Genomic DNA, 19,312 nt, shown 5'->3' on the forward strand with positions numbered 1-19,312 from the left:
TGACTGTATCTAATGACAGAGTATTATTATTGACTGCCTGCTTCTGTGTGTGTGCATGCCGTCTGTCCTGCACATTAACTAGACATGTTTGAATGAAAACTGCAGAAGTAATCACTGGATCTACTACAGGCTAACTTGAACTCCTCTACCTGAGGTAAAGACTCACCCACAACTCAGAGTGGGCATTCCACCAGTCCAGAACCATGGCCTCAGACTTACACTGCTTTGCCACTGATAAGTGCGCTCCACTCAGCTCTCATCTTATCAGTTCTTCTAGGTGATTTGCCACTGCAACTCGTTTCCCCGCTCTGTGGGTGGGATTGTCGATGCATAGTGGGCAGTATCGTGACAGGTCATTGTGTTCGAGTCACTCTGCCTGTTGTGGTTCTTAATCGCCCTATAATCTGACTGTAATTTCTTTAGCTTATCGCGGCACTGCTTGTAAGTCCGGGTGTAGCCAGGCTGCACCATCCTCTCAGATATCTCTCTGTAAATGCGTTCATTTCTTGTGATGCCATCGGTCAACCCAATCACAGAGGAAGTGGGTTGCAGTTTTGCTGGGCGAGTCATCCAATGATGTAGCTCTGCTAGCCAATCAGCAGCTGCTGTCTGTTTACATCAAAAGCGTCCCCTCGGTAGAGTGCGCTTGGAAGCTCAAACAAGGTGGTCCCATAAACTGAGCTGAGTAGCGGTGGGTACAGACAGTGGGCAGGCCCTTAACTGGTGCAGTGGTGCCGAACCGATGAGAGTTGCGACAGTGGCAAAGCACCATTAGAGGAGCTGACTCTCATCTCAGGCTCCAAACCACCCCAGTGCACACTGAAGGTCATGGGCAGCAGACTCCAACAGAACAATAAATAAAGTTGCATAAAGCAGAAACCCAAACAGCAAATATACATCAACAGAAAAAACAAATTCACAGTAAAACAAAAAAACCTTCAAATAGCCAAAAACACAAAAACCAAGACGGCAGCTCAAACCATTTTTATGCCATTTTTTAGACTTTTAAACGTTTTAAAGATTCGGCGTATTATCAGTCCAAGTCATGAAGTTGTCATCTAAAGGTTTTCTCTTGACAGACTCCACATATATTCAATATGTGTTGACTGCTTTTGCTTTTCAACCCATTTATCACCCGGCAACTTTATCTGGTTAAGAGTGGCGAGGAGCCAATCCCAGCTGACGTTAAGGTGAGCGGCAAGGTCAGCTGAAAATTGAAGAGAGAATGAAAGACCAACATACAGGCTCACACTCACACCTGGCACACATATATGAATTGTAGAACAGGCAGATGCAAACTCCATCCATTCAAGCTGCAGGTTGACCAAACCAATCCAGAAGTGGGTTATGTGAACATTTCTCCCTATTTTTTTTAAAGGAGATGCTGCCAGCATACATCTTTTATTGGATATCTGTGTAGACTGTGTCCATTTTCTACTTCCATCTGATGCTGATAACACGTGAACAGTCTTGAGACAGACTAACTAGTGTTTATATCAGTTATTTTTTATATATATATTAACCCCTAAACACTAATAAAGCATGAACATTTGCAGGTATGAAGTTAAAATGTAACATTCTTTACACTTTACAAGCTCATTAATCAAAGTGTTTAAAAAATAAATAATGTTAGAAGTAAAACCATCTGAAAGTAACAAATCTACTGTAATTTCCAGACTATAAGCCGCTTCTTTTTCCATACGCTTTGAATCCCGCAGCTTATACAATGCTGCGGCTAATTTATGGATTTTTGTTTTTTGATGGGCTAACGAGCTTCCTGCCGTCAAAACGTTTAGCCTCATCACACCCTGGCGCTCACCTCTCCTGGGGGGTGGGTCCTCATGACTCAATGAGACTGTAATACAGGTTAAAAAAAAATCTGACAGATGAAAAATACCAAACAGGTCACAGTTGACCAATGAAACGAGGAGTGGAGGAGAGAACAGGGAGGGAGAACTTGTGCCCCTCCCTGGGGGCACAACAAATTATTTGCAGCCGCTCAATATCAGTGTGAATCGCGTATTAACATGACACTTGAAGCTCGGTGGGAGGCTTGGATGACTGGTGGAAAAAAATCGTTTACCAAAACTGGCGGCATGCAAAGAGCAACTTCTGCTCCAGTCTGCCAGTGGATGCTGGCAGACTGGAGCAGTTTTAAAAAACATCCTCTGCAGGAGGAAGATGAAGATAGTGATAAATGACTTCCTGGTAGGCTACTGTATTTTTTTTTTAACCATCCGTGTTACTGCTGTTCAGAAAAAAAATAAAAAAACATTTACTGTACAAATTTGTGTGTTACAGATACTTATTTAATCAAAAGTTTAAAAAAATCTATCTGTTACAACATGGACACCCACGGCTTATACACAAGTGCAGCCCATATATGTACAAAGTTATTATTATTGTTTAAATTTAGTGGGCGTGGCTTATATTTGAGTGTGCCCAATAGTCCAGAAATTACAGTAATTAGTTTCAAATGTTTTTTTTTTAATCGACTTTTCCTTTGTTAGAAACATTAGAACAAGTTCATCAAGTGACAAACCATAATTTATTTTTTTTCCTTGGTTGGTTGAAGCAATTTGTGTCATCAAAATGATTAGCTATAATATCAATTTATTGCTTTAAGAATCTCAATTTGCAAACTTATCTTCCAACAACGAAAACACATTTTTAAATCATTCCTTAAACTGTCACCGTTTATTAGAAGAACGCGTCCTAATAAATTTCACTAATTATTTGACTCTTCATATAAATGTGGAAAAAATAAAATAAAGACAAAATATAGCATAACCAAAAATAATTAAGTCATTCAGATGCTTTTGGAAAGCTTGTACTGAGTGTGCTTGGTATCGAGAAGACCTTTTGTCTTCAGTGGTTGTCATGGTGAATCCAGGTATTGGGTCTCCATTGAAAATACTTTTTTTTTATTGAGCTTGTTAACTCAAGGTAAAGATACTTAGAGTTGATTGAACTCATTGCAATCAGCAACTCTGGAACAGGAAACTCAAAGTTTTTCTGCTCTGATACATTAACTTAAGAGTTGGTGGATAAAGTCAGAGTTTGTTAAACGTCCTTTACTCCAGGACAATGCAGGACCAAAGAGTTTTTATCGCTGCCTTGAAGCGAGATGCTTTAAACCCCTAAAAGCAAAACATTCCAGTATTCACCCTTTTGCTACTTTTTATTTTTTTTATTTTCTTGTTCCTTGCTTCTCGCTTTGTTGTTTAATTTGTCTTTCAATTCTCTCATTGTCGAAAATTCCCATTAATTTCCTGCTCGCCCATTGTCCCAGTTGCCGTCTTTCTAGGCTGACTGAAGCTTCCTTTTGTCACTTTTAGTCATTTCAGTTCTTCTTTTGTGCCCAGTGGGTCCTTTTTTTATTATGACAGAACCAGCTACAGAGCGAGAATAAAAAAACATGTTTTGGAGAGCTTTTGAAAGAAAATATACAGTCAGTGACGGCCAACAGTTTGGCTTTTGCTTCTGTTACTTGAATTTTTCCATTCTGTGTGTGTTTACTGGGGAATGATGTTTTGTTGACCGCTTTAGGGCAAACAGGTTTATTTTTAAGTTCAATTTTGTTTATGCAGAGCCAGAAGGGCACAGCCCTTAATGATGTTGGTGACTTTACCAACAGTTTTTCATCGTCTGCTTGATGGATTAGCTCATCATTTTATACAGACGACCATGATTCCCAGACATGAAATGTCATTTTCATGTCTTCCATCAACAGGAGGTACTTTATCCCATATTTGGTTCATGAGTAAATGTCTGCTCAGGCAATCAACACCCCAGGCAACCTCATGTGCCTGTCATGCACATTTCACTTAATATACAACATGCTCACGATAAACGTGTGCACATTTTGGTATTATTTTTCAGCTTACATTACTTAAATTATTGCAAACCGCATGTAAAAATGTATGTGCATCATTTATGAACAGATTCTACCCTGAGGCTGTTAGACTTGTACATCCCTGACCAGGATAATCATTGTATGAAAAAAGAAAGGTTGATGTAGTGCCACTTTGATTGGTGATATGTGTCTGTGCTGCTGATTATCCATGCTGCTGATCTCATGCTTCTGATTATCTTATGCTGCTGCTGATCTCATGATGCTGTATTCATTCATACCCATCTGCTCACCATAGACTCATGTTCGGGCTGCTGTTGTTACGTCGTATTGTTTCACATTATCGTGTTTAGCGTATATTTTAGATCTTTTAGCGTACCGTTTGGAGTTTGTTTAGCGTATATCTTTGATCCTTATTTACAGTTTCTTTTTATATTTTGCTATTTTTGGGAGTAAATGGGACCCTGTGCACATAATTTCGTTCCACCTCATGCACCACATGAGCTGATAATGACCAGAGGTCTGCAACCTTTACCATCAAAAGAGCCATTTTTACACCTTTGTTCACTAAATTAAAAGTGATCAGAGCCGCAACAACCTGCTCCGACTGTGATTATCAACTGGTGGCCCGTGGGCCACTTTAGGTTTGTTGGAGGGGGCTTTTGTGGCCATTAGGGGAGAAATTATAAAGCTAAAAATACCTAATAATTTATATTTTTACAATTTAAGACAAATGAAAAGACCAGATTCTTGTAAGGTGGTGGTGGTGGAGGTGGTGTGTATGTGTGTGTGTGGGGTTAATTAATAAAAACTATGAACTATGCAGACTGTATTTTTTCTTTTAATTGTGGAAAAATGTAATAAGTAAAGAAATAAAGTATAAAGTTAAAGTGAGTATATTTTACTCCTTATACATGACCCAGTTTTAACATACTTGCAAAATAAATTACAGGAAAACAGCTGAAACTAGTCCTTTCTTGTCATTTGTATAACAACCAATAAAATCAGCTTTACATTAGTTTTAGTCAAAGCTCGAAAGAGCCGCTCCGGAGGAACCAAAGAGCCACATGTGGCTCCAGAACCGCAGGTTGTAGACCCCTGGTAATGACAATAAAATTGACTTGAACTTGAACTTAAAGAGTTAAACATCTTTACAACACAAATCTAATTAAAAAAGACTAAAGTAAAGTTACAAACTGTTTTGTTATCAGAGAAACTAAGATTTGTTTGGGAAACTACCAATGTCACATCCTTTGTACTAAGGAGAAGAAGGACCACCTGACCAGTTATGAGTACACACATCAAACGCCAGCGTTTATGGCATGAGCAGCTTACATATCTGGAAATGCATCAACAATGCACAGACATCTTTTTCTTCAATTGGAATTAGAATATTCCATTTTATTCCCCATAAAATGGTTCATTTTCCTAAATTCAACATCGGATATGTTTTCCGTGTTCCATCTTGCATAGTAATAATTATAATAATATGGATTTATGAGACTTGCAAATCATTGTATTCTGTTTTTTTAGACATTTTGCACAACCTTCCAACTTCTTGGATTAGGAGTTTTATTATGATATGATTATGATTGAAGAGTTTTGGCCTTTTGAGTTCACTTTTATTGTAATGAAATTGTTCTTTTGGTACAAGGTGGTCAGTATTAGAGCTGGGGGGTGACTTTTTGGAGAGCTATTTTGTATTCTGTCAGGCTGTTGAGGGAAGCTGTTAGCGAGGAGGAAATGAGTGTGCGGCAGCCTGCCGAGGTGACCTCCATTACTTCGTGCTCGGCACAGAGCAAAGTCCAGCTCATGAAAAGAGAATGAGGGTTGATGAAAGACAAAACATCCAGGAGGCTTTGCAATTTATGTCCAACAGGATTACTTACCCTAAAGGTGCTTTAGTGTAACATACGCAGAAGCATTTAGGAGTGCGCACAAACACAGTGCACCAGTAATCACAGTGTCAGCGCAGGAGACTGTTAGCATCAGCGAAAAGACGAATGCATTTCATCCAACGCACAAAAACACACTCGGTGACTTCTTCCAGCTTATGTCTGAGGTTAAAATCTTTGACTTCTCGTTCCGCACGACCTCATCATGGTGCCAATTAAAACAGTTTGCTGAATGTAAGTAAGCGCTTCTCTGTAGGAAGCAAAAGTGCAGTGGAAGTGGCTCCAAAGTGGCCCCTTTGGGACACGTTACAGGAAGTTAAGACGACGCCAAAACCCACATTTTTTAAAAACATGATGACATCTTAGAAGATACAAATCAATACAGAATCAGATGAGTTCAGGTTTATTTCACCACATAGTGGAAGATAATGCAGGCTATTGAACGTGATGAGTTGTCCGCCCAAAATCAATATTTGTCAAATCTTGAGGTTCCTGCTTTGCACCTTGTTGTTGTTTTTTTGTCTTTCTACTGGAAATGTAGCTTTCAAACAGATCAGCCGATGAGCAAAATAAAAAACTCAGAGATAACAGATTTAAAAGATTCTACTTTTCATAAATGTGTTGCGACATGTACCCATTTGCACAAATTTAGGTGATGATTCAGTTAGGGAATTAAAAGCCTTTTTTTTTATTTCAAAGCCCTGATTGTTATTATTTCAGAAATAAAAAGGGGCTTTGTCTTTAAACGCCAGTTGCTTTTGCACGCTCCTTTCTGCAGTGATTGCCACAGCAAGTGAACTCAGATGAAAGAGCTAGCAGTTGTTTGTGCTGAACGCCCTTCCTGACACAACCTGGGCTTGAACCAGCAGCCCCAGGCCTGCAAGGCTTCACCCACTGAGCTACCACAGCATTTAAAACTCAAAGCTTTAAATCTGCAGTTTAACTGTAAATGTGGTATTTTTTTTCTGCAAACCATATGGAAAATTATATTTTTAAACCTTACAATAAAGTCTTTTTGCCACGTAAAACATAAAAGCCATCTAAATTTGAACTTTAAAATGTAAATCCTTAGACCTAATCCTGACGCCCACTTGCATCTTGCACCGACGCCTCAAGTCTTAAAAAAATAAAAATAACATTTCACAGTTTTGGTGGATTGAGGTGGACATTTTCCATAAGTCCCACCTGAAGGAGCTTTTAGAGTTTGCACACACGACTAAAGCCAATTTCAAAAGCAATATTATTCTTTTTTTAGTTCCTGTCAGTCTCAAAAACACAAACCTACACTGCAAAAACAGCACTACTTGAAATAAGCCAACTATTCTTAAATGTGACCAAATTTTCTTGTTTTGAGAAGAAAAAATCAGCCGTTGGGGTAAACAAAATATGCTTGGCTAGAATTCTTAAATTAATCTAACTACCGTGCGCCTTTAAACTAAACAAAACTGTCCAAAATTAATTGCAATTCTTACAAGCAAAGATTAAATATTTTCTTAGAATGAGTGTTATTCCCCCCTCATTTACCTGATTTTAAGATTTTTTTAATGCTTTTTTAAAGAACATTTGACTTATAACAAGGAAAGAGGCACTGATATGTTGAAAATATTTACCTAAATTGAGTATTACGCATTCTTGAACAAACAGATTTCAAGAAATATTTGCTTACTTTAGGACTTTACACCTCAATTTAAGTTTCCACGTAAACAAAAAAAAGCTTACAGGACAATTTTCCTTAAAACTGAATTGCTTCTTTCTTGATATCTCAACTCTGAGAATAAATGGCTGAGAATAAGACATTATATATTGAAAAAGAATACTAAAAATAAAGGATTTTATCTTAAATCAAGGCACCACTGCCTTTATCTTACATCTTTAAAAATCACTCTCATCTTCTCTTTAGTCAAAGGTGTTGGAATAATGAGCAAGCTCAAATTGTTTTTTATTATATTAAATGTGATGACTGTTCCTAAATTGATGCTTTTGCTGTGAAGATTGCTGAGGCACGAAGACGTTTCATGTTGCAGTTCTGCTTTTTAAATTCAGCTCCCATTAGTGTGATTAAGAGGGTCCAGTAGTCCCAGTTTCTGCCCCCAACTTTCAAGAAACTCAGATTTTTATAGTGCGGGTAGGGATCTATTTTCTGCTTCTCGAAAAACTCGAGCTATGTGCTTGCTGAATATGAAAAAGGAGAGACTAACAGAGTGAAGGAGGATGCTGCATGTTTTAAGGAGATAATTGAGTAAATCAGTCAGGGGAAAATACGCTAGCGACAAATTAATGAGCACACGGTGAGGCGGCGTCATGCATGTGAGGGAGTGAATCACAGCCTGGTTGCTGCGAAACCTACATTTATATTCAACTGATATTTTTCCCCCTTAAATTACTTTTTTTTTTAATGAAGCAGCAATTTTACATGCGTCAGTGCAGACAGCTAAGATACAAATCTACAGCTGACACGTCCTTTGATTTGAGAAATCGTTTTGTTTTTGGCTCCACAGCTAACATGAGAACTTATTGAGTCTGGTATCATTTACAGATCAGATTTTCCTCTTTTGTTGCATTTGTTAATAAAAAGTAAATATATAACTCAAAATTAAATACTAAAAAAAAAAAAAAACATTCAAAGCTGCCACATAGTAAGCAACACTGGTATTACTTTGACTTTTATTTTACTGGAGGATAAAATGATAAAATATTTTATGTTTGAACTTGTACAATTTCTTGAACTGTCATTCATTTTAGACCGACAATAAATGCCCCCAAATTGTGATGGAATTGGATTTTTTTTGTTTTTAATGAGATTAATAAAATGAACAAATATTTTAAAAAATGCTTTTGTATTTTATGACGATACAAAAGTATTAAAGAAAAGATTAACATATGATCTCCATAATTACAGAAGCTTAACAAACAATCAAAAATCTTTAGAAGCAGTGTACCGTACTTCACGCCGTATAAGTCGCATCAGTCCAACTATGTATAATAAAGTGGAAAAATCATAAATATGTTGCTTCGCCGTATAAGCCACATCTATTATGTGTCACCGCTGACCACCCAGAAACGTGGGCCGGTGTTGTGCCAAAAATCGATTTGCTGCCAAATGGAGGCCTCAGAAGCGTTCACGGGAGAATTTAACAAGATTAACACTTAAAAACAATTATTGTTTGTGTCATGATCAGCGGCCCCCGCTGGCCCCCCATCTGCTCACTTCCCTGCCCCTTCATGACATGCCATGTTTTCTGCCCCTCTCCTACATGTTTTGTTTATCCCTCAGCTCCTGTCATTGCTCACATCTGCTCCTGTCAGTAAACAGTTCACTACACCCCCTCAGCCTACCACAGCAATCAGCCCTGATTCCACTCACCTGTTCAGCTCATCTAGTTCACCTGCTCTGCACCCTTTATAAACTGCATTCTCCCTCTCCACCGGTGCCGAATTATTACACCACTCATGGTCCCTGATAGTGACGCCTTCAATCATAGTATCTTGTTTTGCCTTGTCTTGTATCCTCACCTGTTTTTGGACTCCTCACCTTGCCTACCCCTCTTGGATTTGCCTGCATATCTGACTTCTGTAACAACCTCCTCTTCTGCCTATGACCACGACTCACGGATCACCCTTTAGGATTACCCTTGTACCACTGACTCCCTGTGTTTGACCCCTGCTTTGCCCTTTGGACCACAAAACTGCATTGCCCCATTGCTCGCAGCATTAAAGGCCTCTTTTTGCAGCTGCTTTCCCACCAGTTCATCTCTTTAAAATCTGACAGGTGGCTCTCACCCCACCTGCCTGCAAACACCTGTTACTGAAATTGGATCCTGAGACTCCAGCAGCAAAAAAAAAAAAAAAAAAAAAAAAAAAAACCTGTTCTTGTTTTTGCCCTCCTGTGTCTGGCTATTTTGAATCCAAAACCCTGGTTCGTGACAGTTTGCTCAGCATTATAGCAAAGGTGTGTCTCAGTTGAACTTTTCCTTAATAAATGCACTTTAATGGTCAAATCAGCTGCATTTTGCCTGGGCGGCACGGTGAAATGCAGCTGATTTGATGACGTTTGCTTGAGGAGTTCCGGAGCGAGATGAAGGTGGCTTGGCATGGCAAGCCAAGCGTCTCATTAATAGCCACTTTTACCAATTAATGAGACACTTGGCTTGCCATAATGCTCAAGGACCCTCTTGCGGCTGGAAATGGTAATGTTTAATATTTTTCATGTCAGAATGAATGATATTGTCAGATCTCAGACAAAAATTGGATTATAAATATAGCGAAAAACATATTAGTCACTTCGGTGTATACGTCGCAGGACTTGCAAACTTATGCAAAAAGGTGCAACTTATACTGTGAAAAATACAGTATTATATCACCACACAAACAAACCCGTGTTTGTTTTTGACATTAATTTAATGCCAAAACATTGTTTTAAACTGTGTAAAAATTGCATAATTAGCAAGAGGTAAAGTCTTATTCACAAATGCATTACAGGTTTTAAATATAATTCATTCTAATTAAAATGGGGTGAGGATAAAAAATAATAAAACAAGCCCAACATGTTTGCAAATAAAAGCAAATGTGAGAATCTCAAAATTTAATATAATTCTTGTTTTTAATATTGTCCTGGACTTTGACTGTTTGCAGACTTTAGCATGGAGTAAACTGTCAGAGCTACCAGGTCTTTAAAAATATTTCTAATCCCATCACACTGCCAGATTTAGTTTTGATAAAAACCAACTGGTTTCTGCATGATTGTGTCCCATCATTCTTCTAGCGTATTAAACCAACACATTTCAAAATGTAGATTGAGTAATATCCGCCAAAAAAGGTTAAAAACAAAACAACTGGACTTTATGTTGTACCTGAAGACGTTTCGCTTCTCATCCGAGGAGCTTTCTCAATTCAAAGAATGGAGAGAGTTGAGTTTGAGTTATAAGTTGAGGTGTTCTGTTAGATACACATGCAGATTGCCCTCTCACTCCTCACAATAGAGGTTTGTTAGGCTCTTTGTTAGACTGACTCACAATAATATGACTATGTAATATTCATTCATCACCCACTGCAGGCTGTGAAATTACATTCTTTGTTAGAAAAGAGTGTGAGAAACTGGAGATTTTTGTGCCGAAGTATGCTAGTGTTCAGGTGTATACATGCCTCATGTGGTGCTTGAGCTGATTCTCTAATTATCAAAAAGGATTAAAAATATAATTAAAAAAATTATCTGAATGGCTATTTTACTTGTTAAATTCTACCTTAATTCACACACTCCCATCAAAGATATCATCCATTAGCTTTACCCGTTTATTCCTTTATGAGTCACGGGAGTCACTGCCCATATTCAGCTATCAATGTGCGAGAGGTGGGGGACACCCTGGACAGGTCTCCAGTCCATCACAGGGACACATAGAGACAAACGAGACAAACAACCATTCACTCTCTCACTCACACCTAGGGACAATTTAGAGTTACCAATCAGCCTAACATGCATGTTTTTGGTCTGTGGGTGGAAACGGGAGTACCCGGGGGAAAACTCACGCATGCACGGAGAGAACATGCAAACTCCACCCAGAAAGACCCCCGGACAGGGAATTGAACCAGGGGAACCTGCTCACTGAGAGTCAGCAGCTCTACCAGTTGTGCCACTGTGCTGCCCCCATCAAAGATATATTTGTATATTTTCTATGTTCGTGATTAAAAAATAAATAAAAATTGGCTACAACTTGGTCAATTCTACAAACACTGAGCTAAAAGCTGGTATGTTAGTAGCTGAATCATCCCTAACACGTTAATTGAGGGCTAATAAATCACGCAAAACCTTTGTTTTCAACTCTTAGAGTCAACCATTTTGTGCATTAGCAAAATATCTCATGTACCACTAGACAGATTTTAAAGAAACTCACTGAATTACTTTATTATTACTTCAATTATTTGTTTGGTGGGCTCCTCAGACTGAAGAAGTCCTTTGGATGAAGAATGATATGTCTCAGCAAAAAAACAAACAAACCGAAACCGTCCAGATGACCCGACTGAACATCGTTGGATTTTTACCTGGATTATTGAGCATGGACTTTGGTGTCACTGAACTACTCATTAGATATATAACTACAACTGATTAACATTTTTTTTATTTAAACCAATACAAGATGGCTTTCACAGCTAATCAATCATAGCAAACAGAAAAATGACTATAACTTAGTCAGTTTTAGAAATATTGAGTTGAAATTTGGCGAGGTAATAGCTGAGAGTTAACCCCAACAAACGTTAGAGTGATATTAAGAGACTGTGCGTGATCGGACATATTGTTTATTTTCAAGTTTGGCCAAAAAGGCTAAAACTCATGTATTTGGCTGAGACAATCTTAGCATAAAAATTTGGTATGAAAGGCAGCTGTGCCTTTAATTCAAACCCGCTTTGTTTACATGTAACTTAAATCATTGATTTTAAAGGGCTGTGGGAGCTGGATGACTTGACAAAGAAATTTTCTGTATGAGCAAAACATTTCTGTCAGCTTGTCTCGAGTATTCCACGACACAGCATGAGCAGCGGGATCAATCGACTTTGAAAGAAATATTCATTAACTGGCTCGCTCCCTTAAGGCAACATCTGGCAGTCAATAGATTTAATGTAATTTGGGTGTTAAATCAATCTGCAGGAAATTGGCTTTCTTGGAAAAAAAAAAGAAGGGGGGGGGGGGAGAGGCAATTACCTTGATTTTATTAGCAAAAAACTTAAAGGCATTAAGGTTTCCTGAGTGAGTTTGATGAAGGTTTATTTTTTTATGTGTTTTAAAGGTTTCAAGTGAAATTGTGCAACTGAGCCAATGGAGTGGACAGCCAGCAGAGCCTGTATGCAAAGATTAACTAGACAAATTGTATTTCCCGCGAAAATGCAACGTGAATGCTTATTGCTGAAGAACTTGCTGAAAAACAAAACAGAAATGAACTAAAACATGTTGACATATAGCTGACATGAAAGAACAAACCCAAGTTAGCAGAAGAAAGCAAACACATATTTACTGAATTAGGTTTATATGAGCAGAAATGAGCCGAAAAAACAGGAAATTAACTAAAAGCTAAATCAGCTAAAAATAGCTGAAAAGGCAGAAAGAAGCTTAAACTACTAGAAGGAAGTGGATGGAGATGAAATGAACTAAAAATAAGTGGAATTAGTTGAAAAAGCTAAAATTGGCACAAAACAGCTAAATAGTAGCTGAAATAGCAGAAAAAGCTTAAACTAACAGAACTAAGCTGAAAGGGGCATAACAAGCTGAAATCAGTAAAAATAAGTTAATTAGGCTGAAAGTCGCAGAAATTACCACACAAACTTGAATTTATCTGAAACCAGCTAAAATTAACTAAGAAATACTAAAAATTTTAGCAGAATAGGTAGAACAAGCTTCAATTAGCAGAAGGAAGAGGAGGGATCACAATTTACTCCCTTAAGCTGAAAGAAACAGAAATGAGCACAAAAAAGTGGAAATTATCTGGAAAAAAGCTGAAATGAGCAAAATAAGTGCTGAAAAGTTGTAGCTAAAATGCAGAAAAAAGAGAAGAGAAGAAACGTCACATCATTTCCTTCCTCTTCAAAGAGCCACGCCTCTTTTAAGGGCAAACGTGCGATGAAAAACTGCTAGTGTCAACGTGATAATAATATTGGCGCTGCGTTTAAAAGGTTCTGCGTTGTCCGCTGCTCAGCAGAAATGTACAGTTTGCATTTTTGTTTGCCGTCTTTAAACAAAGAAAGGAGGAGATTTGTGGCTTCAGTCCAGCTGCAGAGAGGCTTTAAACGATAACCAGCAGCAGTTTTATTTATTCATCATGTATATGTATAAGTCGTTACATCAAAAAATAAATAAAATCAGGTGTTGTTTCTCCTATAAGACTCTGTTTAATAAAAAACTTAACATTATAAAAAAAAATCTGAAAACACGTCAATCGAATCCAGAATCTAGAGTTTAGTTTTATCGTTGTTCTTTGTTGTGTTTGCAAGTTTGAACCACCTCCTCGTACCAAACCTCTTCCTCACTGTTCAGTTCTGCAGTGGACTTAAAAACTTGTCCACAATAACAAGAGAGCACACCGGCCTCAAGGAGAATCACTGACAGCGGACAACAGATCCCTCTCGAGAACACACCGAGTGGAAGATGGATAGAAAAAGAGACGGAAAGGACGAGGAACGGGAGGAGACTTGGATGACCGGTGCCTTTGGAAACAATGGCAGAAGGGTACAGTGAGCAGAGAAGCGATGAATGAACAATGAGTATACTACCATTCACCAGAACCCGCTCCAGCATGCGCTGAATCTTAATTAACGGGCTGCGGTGAGATGACTCACTCTTTCTATTTTTAGCTGCTGAGATGACAGCACTGTTCTCTTGAATTTATATTTGTGAAACTGCTCTGTTTTATTACAACCATGCATAATGTAGAGTTGTACGAAGCGATGCGCTCCTTTGATCACGCTGGGGATCGTTTTAACACCTTCACTGGCAGACTAACCTGTATCCCGATAGACGATCGAGGTGTTTTCAAGTACTCCTCAGCCTTTGACACCAGGATGGCCTTGTCACAGGTGAGCACTGAGCTGTGGGAGTCTGTGGACGGATGTCTTTTTCCAGCCATGACTCCCGCCGCCTCCATGGCTATGGTCACAGCCTTGGCGCTGTCCAGGCTGTCGGTGGAGTTATAGAGAGGTCGGCCTGGGCTCAGCCCCAAGCCGAGGCCATCGGGGGCCCACATCCCACTGCGAGGGTGCCTTCCCTCTTGGTAGGAGTCCTGCATGGACTCAGTGCTGCTCTGGGCTGTGATGGAAATGAGTGGTTTAGAGGTGGTGCGGGGTGGGACCGGAGGTGGGGTCTTCTTGTAGTTTGGTGCGTAGGTGATGGCTGCAAAGGTTAGAGAAACATATTTAAAGAGCTATTTTTTTGGGGGAAATTGAAATCTAAAAGTAAATAAACATGATGCCCTTTAAACAAGAGGCTCAATAAATAACAACGACAACAAAAAAAACATGTCATTAAGGTTAAAACCAACAATAATATCAGGAAACACTGTGGAAAACATTAGAATTGACTAAAAAAAAATTGGTCATTGTTTTGTGCAACATTAAAGATTAAAAAAACGTGTCTTTTTGTATTTGGATTGCTTGCATTAAAAATAATAGATGGTATATGATTTATTCTGGACTGTACTGTCTGGTATAGGATAACTCCAGGTAGAAAGTTTAATTCAACAGTTCTGGGAAAATCTCTGGGTGTACCAAAAGATAACGATAGCTCACACGTCTTTGGCCAAACCACCACACTAACAAACTAGTACAGAGCTGATAAAGCAAAGTGAAGAAACCATTAACTAAACAGGCTGCATGTACAAGATAGTCAAAACCAGAAGGTGGGATCATGATGGGAAGCATATAACCATTAAAACTCATCAACAGTATCATCATCACAAGAAGCAGAAGACAACAGTTTCAGTCAAAGATCAATATTTCATTTTTTAAATTGGTTAGGTTGATTGACACAATAGCAAAACTTTGGTACAAGAAGCTATAGAAAAGACACAAATTTGTTACCATCTATAAAAATAAAAAGTCAGCTGATACTTCCCGCCAATAAATGTTAATTTAGCCTCAAATCAGTTAAAGGAAGAAGTTAGATTTCAAAGTAGCTTGATGCTAACAGGAGGTTTTCAGTTATATTATAAGCTAAATAAGAATAAATTAATTTAAATAAATCCGATGTTCAAAGGAATTCTGCCTGTGCTGTAAAATTTACGACTTTTCATGTTAAATTTCCCCTGCCTCAGGTTTTACTCCTCTTAGATCTAATTATAATGTACGTTATCAAATTTTTCTTAACTCTTAAGGTAAAAGTTACTACAAAGTAAAAACAGCAAGGAATATAAATGCATTGTCACCTTTAAGAAATAAGCTACTTTGTAATAATTTTTATTTTTAATGGCTTGTAATTTTGTACAAAAACCCAACAACTCCACTGTTATTTACAAAGTAACAAACTATGATTGAACCGTGCTTCGAGCGCTCAGACTCAGATGCTTTGTGAATTGAACCGTAAGCTGGATGTGATTTCTGAGAATCGTAGGCCACTTGTGGCTCCTAGAACTCGCCGGCATGAAGGAACCGATCTTTGAGAAGGCTACAAGCACGGATCGGCAGAATGTCCAAAAATCTGTCTGTTTGGATTCACCATTGAGTGTACCATCAAAACTGAAGGCAGATGGAAATCAGTAGAGTCGGCCTGCCCAAAACAGTTGTTCATCTGAATCTGGCCTCCCCGCTCAGCCTTGGACAGGACAACTTATCTCAAATTGCTCCTGGTGGATACGTACATCAAGAAGCTCTGCTCCCCCCGAGGGCATCTGTGGACCCCATCAGAGTTGTACCAGCTAATAGACACTGTAACATCCTTTATCAGGACTATGAAAACTATCTGGAAGTGTTCATGTTCAATCTCACTGTCTTGTCGTACCACGCCCCTCTGCAAAATGTATTATGTGTTTCTACCGGTATGTTGCTTTGCGCTGAGGTAGATTTTTTGCTGTCTTACACTGTGCCCTGTGTCCAAGGACACGGTGTGAGAGATATTTTTTTTATACCTTCTCTCCCCATGTTTTCTTCCACTTTTCTTATCTAAGCGGTAAGGGCGGCGCTTCATAGAAGCTGCAGCCCTGGTACACTTCCGTCTACCCTTCGGATGACTGTTCAGAGCCTAATTTCGCTGTAATTGACCGTGCAATGACAATAAAGTTGATTCTGATTCTTAACAAGTTAATGAGACTTTATGGCACAGGGCAGCATTTTTCTTTTTTTAGAGAGCAAAACATCTTTCCTTCCCTTTTGTTTCTTCTTGGGGCTCAGATAAAGGAGAAAATAGTTGGAAATATCACAAACATATGCAGCATTTTCTAGTAATGAACTGATTGGCCAAATTGGGAAAACATGAAAACCTTTGAACCTCATGAGATATGGAAGAAGGAGGAAAATCAGCATGGTAATAAACAGCACTCATGTGGACAATCCGGCTCAAAGAACGCTGACAAATCTTCATATGCTGTCCATTTTTGACAGAAAGAAGAGGGATTACTTTCTTTCAAGTGCAAATGAGAAGTTGGACCTAATCGAAAGAGAGACGGGCTGATGAACAGGTCACAAACACCGTCTGGGACTTTTCGTACACGTAACTCAGAGCCAAAGGAAGTGGGAAGGAATAAAACATAATCTCAAGTTATGTTGAAGGTTATTATTTTTTGTAGAACAGAGATAAAATGTGCTTTACATGGTGGTTCTAATATAATTGAAGAAGACAAGACAGTTAAAGAAGACCTTGTAAAATCCAATTTTATTTTTATTTTTCAGTTCTAATGAGCTTTATGTAGGCCCCCACAAAATTAATGTTTCACCCTCATTACACTGTAGCCTGAATGCAACAATTACGCAACACATTGTTGGCTAAAACAAAGGATTGTCTTTTGTGTTGTAACGCAACTTAAAAATTGCTTTAATTTTTAGTAAAAATTAAACCCTGCAACACATTTTGGCCTATTGTTCAACCGTTTTTGTTGTTGTGATGTGCTCAGAGTGCCTAATGGCTCATTACAAAATTACCACCATGGATGCATCAGCTGAAGAATAACCCCAAAAATGTTAAATATAGAGAACGAAAGGGGGGGGGGGGGGGGGGGGGGGGAGGGGGGGGGGGGAGGTGGATAGGAGAAGCAGAGGAAATGGAAAGGTTTTGTGTTTGTTTGCAGAGCAGATAAAAAAGATAAATCAGGTGGGGAGGAGAGATCAGGGGAGGAAAGCTATGACCCATTCCGGGAGTGTGATTCAGCAGGAGGACCAAAATAGAGCCATTATTAGCTGGCAAGTCATGCAAAGGGCAGCCATAATTCTTTTACCCATCTTGGCAGTGACAGTATTACTCAGCGTTGAGATTAACACAACAGGAGCACATTTCTGTTGGTTCCTTTTGGCCTATTGGTTCAAACAAAACTCACTGTTATGTAGCGTTTGAAACACAAAATTGTTAAAATGATACCTTTTACCACTGCTACATGAAAATGATGGAAATACCAGTTGTGTAATGCTCATAATATACCACCATTAACCGCCATGCATCACTTTCACTGTCACTGTGTGGGTTGGGTGATGGATAAAAAAATGATTATTTACATCAAAGACAGACTACAAGCCAAAACTGAATAACGGAAATCGCAGATAGGTCATAAAAATGGAAAAAAAAAGATTAAAATCCAAAAACAATGTCAAAAACGCATAAAGACACAATAAGAATCTAAACTACATGTAACACAAATATTACAGACTTGATGATAAAGCTTGGCTGAATACAAAATCAGTGAACGGACAATGTGAAACATAGAACAAACCAAATTAAACACCACTGACAAAAGTGGTAAATTTTAAAAGTAAAACAGAAGTGCCCAAAAAAACAAAACAAAACTCTGAATCTGGTTTTATCTGTTAGGCAATCGTCCTAATCCTAACTTTCAAATAATAAGCAGGTTCGAAGAACCGAAGAGTAAGATATATTCATTTTGTTTACAATCAGGTGTGAGTGCAAATTTTTAGATCATTTTAGTCATTTAATATAGTGGAGTTACACATTTCTGACACATTTTGTGGGTCAGAAACTGAAATGTTTGTGAACCACTGATCTGGTTTGGAGCTGATCTAATAAACAGTGTGTTTTAAAAGTAAGGCTCTGAATGCCATAAAGAAGGCTGCAACCTGCTTATTATAGTTGTTTACTATGTGAACTAGACAATAGCACTGGGTTAGCTGTTTTGTTTCGTTTGTTAATACCATTTTCTTTCATTTGTTCTTCCCAATTTGTATGCTTTTTATGATTATCCACTGTTGTTGTCCACTGTTGTCATCACTCTTTGTTAAAACCAGGTCCCTCTTGTAAATGAGTCCCCGAGGCTCAATGGGATTAACCTGCATAAATAAAGGTTGAATGAATGAATGAATTTAAGGAAAATACTTGCCAGTATTTCACAATTAATACAAATTGAGAAAAATTAAAAACTCAAACATATAAGCTGTATAGCTCTGTGTGAAAACACTTGAATGAGCTTTCTCGTTTTCAAGCACACGGACTGATTGCGCCCAGCTGTTCTGGTTAAAGAGAGACATAACAGCTCCATTTCTGTTAGGACCTACAAATCTATTATGGCCACTAACGGTGATGTGAGATTTTCAGTCAGGTGGTGGAAGAGTCAGGTTGTTAAGAGCCTTTGTCCCTGATTGGATTTATCATTGCAGAAGAACAACAGCCGTTTGTTTTTCAGCATGATTTAGGGGAATATGTATGACCTGGGGGGGAGAAAGCCAAGTGCAGGATTGATGGCAGACTCCATTTTTGGCATTATCAGTGCTGCAGACAAAACAAGAAGGAACACAAAAATAGCCAAACACAGATGACGAAACATAGACTGGGTGAGTCAGACTTACTGAACCAACCATGTTAGATTGTGAAAGTTTAAAAGTGCAACGACTGGAATGAATTGCAGAGTACAAAGATGATGTTTGCAACGAA

At 38.5% G+C, this 19,312-nt stretch overlaps 1 protein-coding gene across 1 annotated transcript in view; it reads right to left on the bottom strand.

Moving 5' to 3' along the window:
• dlgap2a (discs, large (Drosophila) homolog-associated protein 2a) overlaps positions 1-19,312 on the bottom strand; it is a 64,279-nt gene that overhangs the window by 5,516 nt on the left and 39,451 nt on the right. Inside the window, exon 6 of the mRNA XM_037695013.1 lies at positions 14,235-14,620. Coding sequence (XP_037550941.1) covers positions 14,235-14,620 — 386 coding nt within the window. The remainder of the gene's footprint in view (positions 1-14,234; positions 14,621-19,312) is intronic.

This window comes from Nematolebias whitei, chromosome 21 (genome assembly GCF_014905685.2).
Source record: "Nematolebias whitei isolate Nwh7 chromosome 21, NemWhi1, whole genome shotgun sequence".
NCBI classification, from domain to species: domain Eukaryota; kingdom Metazoa; phylum Chordata; class Actinopteri; order Cyprinodontiformes; family Rivulidae; genus Nematolebias; species Nematolebias whitei.